Source organism: Mesoplodon bidens (genome assembly GCF_964165515.1).
Source record: "Mesoplodon bidens genome assembly, chromosome: 1".
Classification (NCBI taxonomy): Eukaryota; Metazoa; Chordata; class Mammalia; order Artiodactyla; family Ziphiidae; genus Mesoplodon; species Mesoplodon bidens.
Genome location: NC_138176.1, coordinates 109,977,000 through 109,986,518, shown reverse-complemented (window position 1 = coordinate 109,986,518; position 9,519 = coordinate 109,977,000). Strand labels below are relative to the sequence as shown.

At 58.6% G+C, this 9,519-nt stretch overlaps 1 protein-coding gene across 2 annotated transcripts in view; it reads right to left on the bottom strand.

The window, feature by feature from the left end:
- Window positions 1-624: 624 nt before the first annotated feature.
- Window positions 625-9,519, bottom strand: part of TRIM67 (tripartite motif containing 67) — a 50,999-nt gene continuing 42,104 nt past the window's right edge. For both annotated transcript variants that reach the window (XM_081237702.1, XM_081237701.1), the window contains exons 9-10: window positions 7,662-7,824; window positions 625-6,508 (exon numbers count right to left, since the gene is read on the bottom strand). In XM_081237702.1, coding sequence (XP_081093828.1) covers window positions 6,443-6,508; window positions 7,662-7,824 — 229 coding nt within the window. In that variant the 3' untranslated portion in view covers window positions 625-6,442. The remainder of the gene's footprint in view (window positions 6,509-7,661; window positions 7,825-9,519) is intronic.

The window sequence follows — 9,519 nt, the reverse complement described above, 5'->3', positions numbered from 1 at the left end:
TTCCTTCTCTTTGTGTTGATGCCAAGAGCTCTCTCTAAGGGACGTCCTGCCCTCTGCTCTCAGCGTCTGCAGCTGCCCCGACCCTGCTGAACCACTCGGTGGTCTGGCAGGTGACTGAAGGCTGAGGCCAGGTCCTGGGCTGGGGGCGGGGGGCACGGGAGATGGCCACTCTTCAGGAGCATAATTCGAGGAAAGTGAAGAAGGCACAGAGTTTTCAGTCAGACACCAGGCCCAGTCTGTGGGTGAAGGGGCCGGTCAATCTCCTGCATGCTCCCAGGTCACTTAGGACGTTTCCCCCAAATCTTAGCTTCCACTGTAACCCATGGTCAATTTTTCATATGCGAATTTATCTTTAACCATATGTTAACTGTTATCAATTTCCAGCCTTATTACTCTTGCAAAAATGAATTCCATGGACTGCTTGAGATGGTACCTTATAAAAGAGAGTCAGATGTAATCACTTCACGATTTCCTGGGCGCACGCCGCAGAAGCACATTGACCTTGGGGTCCCTCCACCCCACCCCACAATCTCTGCCCCATCCGGCTGGCACTTAGGCCTCTTTGGAGAGAGGCAGACCTTGCCGCTGAGCAGTAATCACAGACCATACCTTGTCTTTCAGCTGTTGGCAGTGTCAAAAGAATTTATTTCAAATCTGCTTAAGACTGTGGTAAAACTCAGGTTTTCCAAAAGGCAATACACAAAGTTCAACAACCCCCAAGGACCAGAAAACACAGTGTCTGCAATTCAAAAAATACAAACGCTTGGGATACCAATACAAAAATTAGAAAAAAGTTGCATACCTTCCCCCCACTTCCCTCCTCCGTGTTTCCAGTGGAACGTGAACACCGACAGGACCAAGAGCTGCCACCAAATGCCAACAGCTCCCAACAGAAAGTGGATGCGGTGGGGGAGGGATGGGGGGAGGGAGAAAGCGGGGTAAAGAAAGACAGGAAGACGGAGGTTCTGTCGACAGCCGAAACAAGGACACAAAGCTTTTTGTTACTCTTAAAATTCCTTTGCCAACGGTAAACACACAACTCTCATGCTTGATACAACAGTTGAGTGTGAAAGCAGCAATTCTACATCATGCATTTCACGTTTTCTGCTTTGCTCACTCTGCACTTCCTCTTGGTGTTGAGCAGTTCCGGGGTCTGGGCCGTCCAGCCACAAGGTGAGGAGTCGGAAAGGCCCTCCCCAGGCTGCAGTGTCCCCCAGGAAGCATCCGCCACGCTCCTGCGTCCACAGCCACGAGCAGTCACTTTTCCACACCTGAAGCCTGTCTTGGACTCTCCTCGGAGGCCTCCTGAGGGCCGGGCCTGGGGACCAGTGCCCACCTTGCTGGCCCAAGAGTCCCCTGGGTCTCCTGGGACCCGGCCAGGCAGCCCCCGCCCTGTGGGACCCGCGCCCTTTGAGAGAAGGCGATGCCTCCCGCCGCTTAGAGATTTGCCTGCACTCTCAGCTCCCGCCTCCTGACTCAAGTCGGCATGGTTCATCGCGAAAGCCAGGAGCCCCCCCCTTACCAGGTAGTGCAAGTGAGTCCCAGCTTGTGATGAGAGCAGCCCCTCCGCCTAACCGGCCTTCCACGCTTCGACGCTGGTTTTCAAAGCCGCTCCCTCTGCTGAGATCTTTGGAAACATAGGAGACACATCATCGGCCGGGGGACCCCTTAGATACTAGAACTAAGATAACCAAGGAGGCGGGAAGGCGGTCACTCTCCATGTTGCAAGGGGGTTTCTGCCTGCAGACGCCTTTGGGAACACTGACGCGTAGCCTGCTGACGGCTCTTCTGCTCTGAACAGTGGGAACAGCTGTTGTGTTGCTCTCTGTGCTCCCGTGAAGCCGGTTTTACCCCCTCGCGGCCAGGCAGCTGTGTAATCAACACATTCTCCTGGTCGCAAGAGGCTTGGATGGAAGACACCGGTCAGAGAATGCTCGGGAAAGTCACCGCACGTCCTCTGAATGTGAACTGTTAGCCTGGACTCCATAGATGAAATGTGCCACTTTCTTCTCTAAGGAGCGTGATCCTATGTTCCTCACAGCACACCAGACGAGGTAGGTTAGTGTGGCCGCTCCCACGTTCAGGCGGGGAGACTGAGGCACAGAAACACTGAAGAGATTTGGCCGCACCGGCACCAGGTTAAAGGAGAGGCGTTTCTGAGGCCTGAGCCTGGTCTCCTGCCCCACACCTACACTTCACTGTCTTACAGTCCATGTAAAGTTAAAGCTGTGGATCAAGGAATGTGACCAGTGAATAGCTCCTGGCTCACTTGCAAAAGAAAAGCCGAGATTTCCCAGGATCGGCATAGGCCTCGAATAGCTTTTTGATGATACCTGATTAGATTTCTTTGACCAGCTGAAGGCCGAAGAAGTTCCTGTTGCTTCCAGTCAAAAGTGGAAGGCAAAAAGCTGGCAGGCAAAAACACGGGTAAGGAGTTTTGCTTTCTAGGAATGGGGGTGGGTTGGGGACATTTGGGGAATACAGAGTGAGACCTGACGGATTGGCTTCTGTGAGAGGCTCCCCTCATTTTACCGACCTGCCCCATCTGGCAGGACACTGCACACCTGGGAAAGCCTGCTCGTGGGTGTCGAGATGAAGTCCGCAGCCTCGCTGTACAGGCTTTCCAGGGACCACAGCGTGGACACCTCATGCGTCACTCTACATATGGACACGTGACAGACTGCCAGCATAAGCCGGTGGTTCTTGGCCAGGGAGTCTGCAGACACTTCTATATACCTGTCACAACTAATTTAGGGCGCTATTGGCATCTAGTGAGTCAGGGACGCTTCTCAACATCCTGTAGTGCACAGGGCAGGATCCCACAACAGAAATATCCCTCCCACTCTCGCCCACCCTGCCAAATGTCAATCGTGCTGAGGCTGAGAACTGGCATCGCCCAGGGTCTTGTGATAAGTGTTTTTCAGCATTCACAGGCTGAGTCCCCTGGGGCTGTATCTACCCTCCCGACCTCACAGCCAGCAGGCGCCCTGGGACCAGCGGCAGCTTCCTGTAAGAGCGGCCTGCTCACCTGCTCTGAAACCCGCCTTCTCAGGGGACCAAGCCTTTCAGTTGCAACTAGAATTAAGGCTTAAAAGCAAATATCCCTGGAAGAAGTACACATAGATCCTGCATCCTGGTCCTTTCCTGAGAGCGCTCTGGTAGGCAGAGGGCAGGGGCACCAGAGACGGGGCAGTCCTGGGCGCTAAAAGCAAGGAGGATGGGCCTGTCCCCATCACTCTCTGAACCCCTGTTCTGCCCAGGCTCGCGCTGTAAGCATGACCCTCCCTAGTGTCGGTGGGCCACAGGGCGCCTGAGGTTGCTGTCGAAACTACAGATAACGTACGTATAGGGCTGAAGACTCAGCCTATAACTATCTACAGCTTTATAGTTTTTAGGTGAGTCCCTTTGTGGGTCAGGATGACTGATGCCCGCTTTAATTGGAATCGTTATTTTCCCAAACAGGACAGAGGGGAAAGCCGGGCTGTGTGTAATGTCTTACCTTGCTTTGAATTAGGAGCTAGGATGCTATGCAGTGAAATGCTATTGGACAATTTTTAGAGATTAATTCTAAAAGGAAAGGCATACACTTGGACCAAACTGGCTCACTAGCAAAGAACAAACTGCAGAACTACGTTGCTGGGGGTGGGGGGGGGGAGTGTGTTATTTACAATGTAATGGAACTTGCCACTTTAAATTACTTTGAATTCCTTTCTCACCGAAACTGCTTGATAGACGAATACCAAGTTATCCGTCAGTCAGCCTGACCAAAGCATCATCTTGATATCATTTTTATGTACAAACATGTCACCACATTGTAAAGGAACAGGGAATTCGATGGCAGATGAGAAGCCCGTGACCTGTCGCTTCTACTCTGAATCCCAGGCCTCTCAAGAGGGTGACCCAAGGCCATGAGTTGTTGACGAGTCCCTTCTTTAGTCTGCTGGTTCCTCGAGAACACGAGTGTGCCGCACGGACCTGCCTTCTCCCTGAGGTCCGTTCTGGTTCCTAGAAGGTGTTTTGTGCTGAGGACAGGAGAGGTGGCTGGAGGACAGCCTGACGTGGTCCCCAGTATCCGCTGTATTGCTTCTGGGCCCCTGGAGGAGCTGGGAAAGGCACGTGCTCACCGGCTCCGCACTCACAGCCCCTCTGGGCCGCTGCGGCCGTGGGGAGAGAGTCCTGGTGGCTTCTCTCTGAGCCGCAGGTCATGTTCTCCCTAAAGAGGCCTCCCTTCTCCCTTTCTCATCTCCCTCTGACCCAGGTGCTGGCTCTCCGAAGGCTGGTACCAAGTCCAGGCTGATGCCCAGGAGCTCCTCCCCGAAGACGTAGGGCCAGGACCACATGGTCACCCGGCTTCCATGATTCTGGGAGCTCCGCAGCCTTTCACCCAGACTCCACTGAAAAGAGCCACTTCCACCGGCCCGGCCCGCCTCGGGACCAACGAGCTCATCTTTCCCAAAAGACACTTCCCAAAGCCGAGCCTCTGGCCCTGCCGGCCACGGCTCCCTCAGCCCCGGGAAGGCTGTGCCTCCTCTGGTTCCTCCAACCTTCAGGAACCTTCCACACCCTCCAAGCCGAGGCCGCCAGGGCCGGGGCCCAGGAGTGAGACGGAAGGGCAGTGGAAGCGGAGACGGGGCAGGCGGCTGGGCGGATGAGGACCCAGCGGCTGGGGCGCCGGGCCGTGTGCATCACCTGCTGGGCTCTGGCCGGGGCTTCGGGGCGGGATGCGGAGCACCTCGGGGTGCCCTGGGAGCCACCCGCCGGATGCCGAGGACGGGGCAAGACCTCGACTCCACCGAGCAGGTGGTTGCCAGGGCCTGGGCGGCGGGGGCTTGAACACAGCACCAGGCGGCTCCTGCAGACGCGGGGCAGCCGGCCTCACAGGCCACCCCTGCGGGCGCAGCCACACAGACAGCCTTCCGTTTGGGAGCGGGGGCTTGAGGTAGGATTGTCGGATCTGCTGAATAGGGGGTAGGATTTGCACAGCACTGGCCGGGCTGACTCAGAAAGCAAGTGCAGCGTCTAAACAAGCAGGTAGAACTGAGTGAACTGAGTAAACACAGTTGGGGCCGGTTTCCGGGCTAAGTTTTATAAAAATCCAATCCAGCAAATAGACAAGTTACCCCTCGACCTCAAATATAATGCTTGATAAAATATATTCTTTTAAAAAGGAGAGAGAAAGGCGTACTACCAGTTGGAGATGGAGGCGGTGGAGGTCAAGGAAGAAGAGACCGGGGAGGAGCGGGAGGGGCTCCGGGGCCAGGATGGCGGCTGGCTCCGGGCTCAGACCCTGCAGCAGGTTCTTTCCGAGCCGCGGACTCAAGGGAGGTTAGTGTTCCCAGCAGGCAGGGGAGGGCTCACCCCAGAGCCCCGCCCTGGCCACGTGGACTCCGCACCCCCAGGCTGGCGGGCAAGCAGGGAGACCAGGAACATGATGTTGGCATCTGTTTCCTGCCTTCTGCAGAGTCCTCCCCGCCCCGTCAGGGCAGAGCCTCCCCTGCCATCGGGGCCACTTCTTGCTCTCATGATGCTTTCATGTTGACAGTAGATGGTCTCAAAGTGAAGGTGGACTGAGTATAAGAGACTTCCGCAGGGACTCCCAGCTCATACGCTCATGAGTCTGAGAGCCTCCGAGCTCGGAAGAGGAACTCAGGTTTGCAGCTAACTTCGTGGGGAGTCAGCTCCCGAAAAAAGCCACCACCAGGTGGAGACTCTTCACATAGTGATTCAGATTCTAGTGTTTTCTTTTGTGTTTAAGAACTGAGTGAACTGTAGCAGACTGGTGTGTGTGTGTGTGTGTGTGTAAGAGAGAGAGGTTGGTGGATTAATGAAGGACCTAAGGAAACTACTCTAAAGTTCTCAACAGTTCCACGAGTGCGGCAAAGATCACGATGAATGATTAACATCCCTCTCTATCCATCCTGGATTAGGTCTGCAAGTGGCATAACGTACTGAAGACTCCAGAACCGAAAAGCTAAAAGGATAACGTTTCCTGGCAAAGATGGGAACCTGCACCCTTGGTTCTCTGAAGGAGCGGAGTCCAGCAAAGACTTGACACTGAGGCCACGAGATTCCCGAGCGTCCCCCTGCCTCCTGCTCTCAGGATTCACATCTCCGAGCCTGCTCTCCTCTTGCCCCACAAAAAGACAAGCTTTGAAATCGGAAGGCAGGAAACAAAATGAAACCCCGAACACTTCCTTGCTCCCTTGAGAAAGGTCCCTCTTCGTATTTGTAACGGCCGGTGGAACGAGGGGAAACACACACCTGTGTTCACCACTGACGGGGCCTCAGTGAGCACAGCCTGCAGATCACTCTCCGTCCCCCAAAGAAAGCGGGTCTCTAAGATGCTCAGTGGCTGCTGGGTTGCACCCAAGATGTGGCTGTGCTGCCCTCGGGGTTATGTGAGTGCAGTGAGGGACAGCCGTGCAGAGCAGGGCCTGGGAGGCTAGTTGCCCGACAGCTTTGGCCGTCCCAGGTTGGTTGGCACTTCCAATCCCGTGTGCAGGGTGACCTGGAAAAGAAGATGTGGTGAGCGAGGGCAGGAGCTGCCGCCCGTGAACCCTGAGTGCAGACAGCTCAGCAGCTGTGCCGCCCTCTGCTCCGGGATCCCCACGGGCAGCAGCCCGCCTTCTCTGTGCTGTGGAGTCTGCTGTTTATCGTGCTCGGCCTCACTAACATCAGGCCCAGGAGTCTGCCCCAGGAACTGGTCTTTGCCTCTTTCATGCTGCCCCAGCTGCCAGGAGCCCCGGCAAGGCTGATGCTCTTTTACAGTCTGGGGACTGGGGCTCCGGGTTTATATTCGTTTCTGCTTTCTTTATATGGCCCTCTTTCCTTTCCTACATCTGTTCTATTAACCCTGTGGAAGAACAGCCCATATTTCAGGCTGCCTCAAAGCCCTTTTGCAAGGACTGGAGGTACAAATCAATCAATAAGTGACAATATTCAGGGTCAGTGGGCACCGCGAAGCAGGCCTCTGCCCCCCACCCCATATACCTCCCGGGGGGAGGAGCAGCATGCCAGAAACAAAGGCTGGCACCCTGCTCCACGCTGCCCTCCAAGCTTCCCTCACACCCTCACCGGGCTCCCATTTTGCCCCTGTGTGTGTCAGGCCTCCTGGGCTGGCGGTACCCCCGCAGCGCCCAGGACTGGGCCCGGCCCTGAGGGGCTGCCTGCTTCACGCAGGAGCCAGAGGGGCAGGGAGGGTGAGAGGGAACCCTTAGGAGAGGTCCCGCCTCAGTTCAGTCTCTCCTCTCGGGGGAAAGCCACGTGGAAGCCCCGCACACCCCGGACCATCGGGGCCCACGCCGGGCAGGGACACCGACCTTCCTCTCTCCCAGGACATGGAAGCAGGACTTGCCTCCCTCCTCCACCCTCCCTGGCCCTCTCCACCCTGCCTGTCACCTGCCCGCTTCACACACCGCCCCGAAGCCGCCACCTAGAGCCTCTGCTCGTTTGTTTCAAGCGGACAAGCAAGCAAACATCATGCCGGAGAGGAGCGTCTCCAGGGGATGCCCAGGTGCGCCGGTAGGTAAGCTCCCTGCATGGACGGCACCGCGGGCGTCTTCTTTAGAGCCCCCTTTGCCCGGCGCACTTTGGAGGCCCACGGGCAGTGGGGCTGGGGCCGGGGGCGGCAGACGGGCCCTGGCCTGGAGGGTGCGTGGTACCTGCACGTTGCGGTTGAGGCTGAGAGCCGGCATGAAGACCCCGTCCACGTGGCTGAAGGCCGTAGGGCCCTGCTGCTGCCCGTTGATGAAGAAGGTCAGGGTGTGCTCGTTCAGGTCCAGCAGCACGCCCACGGTGGCCCCCTTGCACACGCCGCCTTCCGTCCTGGGAAGAGGAGCCCGGCACGTAGGTGAGGACGGGAGGATCCCCGAAAGGATGCTGCGGGTACCCTCGCCTAAAAACACAGCCCCCGCGGCAGGGCAGGGCGCTGGCCATCCCACGGTGACCCGCAGCGGGGCACAGGGCGTGCGTCGTGACGCTCCTGGCACCTGCTGCGAGGCTCCATTTCGTGGTGGCTGGGATTCGCCTCCACCGGGCGGGGCCGGTCCTTAGGCGGGCACACCGGGGCGGGCGGGCCGAGGCCGTCGGACGGTCCCCTCCCTTGGCTGGGGCTGAGGTCGGCCGGCCTTGACACTGGCTGCTCTGCTCGGATCACCAAACCATCCTTGTCCTTTCCTTACTGGGAATGAGCTGGTCAGCTGGAGGCTGATGGTGGGCTGGGAGCACGGGAAACGGCGAGGAGCGCTCGCTGTGTGTTTTCAGAGGGCAGGTTTCCCGGAGGGTGAGCCGGGGCCCAGGGCAGGAGCCCGCCGGTTGGGAAGGGAACTGGCAGCGGGCCTGTTGGTGCTGTTCAGATGCTGACCACCAGGTGGCGGTAACGACCCGCCTGAGGCACCGGCGTGAGTCCCGCCCAAGCGGCCGCCTCCCCCGGGGTCCCCCGGCCCACCCCCGCCCGCTCCGCCCCGCCCCGCCCCTGCCCTCCGGAACTGGAGCCGGCATCCTGAGTTAAACCCTGACACCGCCTCTAATGAGCCCTGTGGCTTGGGCATCAACCTTAAGCCCCAGTCTCATAATCTGCAAAATGGCGATCCCAGTCGCACGTTCCCGGGGCCCAGATGGAACCGTAGGAGCCAGGGGCTTCCCACAGCACGGGGCACGAAGAAAGCTCCGCACCTGCTCTCTCTGGTTACGCCCGTCCCAGTGTATCTGGGCTCCTGCGTGGCCTAAGCGAGTAGAGACGGAGCTGGTGGGCCCGACCTCCCCGCAGCGCCCGCGCAGAGCTGCCTCTGGAGAGATGGTCACTGCCAGTGAAAAGCAGGTGGGAGGGTCCGATCGGCCTCCATCCGCCCCCCCCACTCCGCCCCGAGGATCCTCAGGCAAGTCCCTGCCCCAGACCAGGACCCCTGGGGCCATTTGCAGGAGCTGCAGGTGGGCCCAGAGCACCGAGAGCCCCCAGAGCTGACGTTGCCCAGCGCTGGCGTGCAGGGAGGTCGGCGTCTCAGGGCCCCTTGCCTCTGCCCGCTGGGGAGAAGGCCCTCAGCAGACTGGGAAGGAAACACCACAGCAAGGAGGCAGCTCCGAGGGTCATAACCCTCCACTTGTGGGTTCCTTGGCCAGGGCAGCCCCAGAGGGCCCGTCCCCCCAGCATGGGAGTTTCCCGTGTCCAGCCTGGTGACACCACTGCCAGGGCCGGGCTCAGGGTGAGGCAGTGCTGGGGGTGCCCGGGACAGAGCCACCAGCAAGGAGCGCCCCAAGGGTGCCGCACATCCCGCTGGGCTGATTCGCAGCCCCGCTGGGCTGACGGGTGTGGAGGAAAGCAGAACCGCGGGGCGGCGGAACCCAGGTGCGGGGCTCGCTGAGTGGCCTGCACACCCGCTGGCTCTGCTGTGCTCTAGACCCTGTCCGATTCCTCCAACTGCACTGCGGGCCAGCGCTCGCTTCTCCCTGGAAGTTGGACGCCAAAGTGGCGGAAAACACTGCCCGCCATTCCCGACCCTGGAACGTGGGAACAGCAGGAGG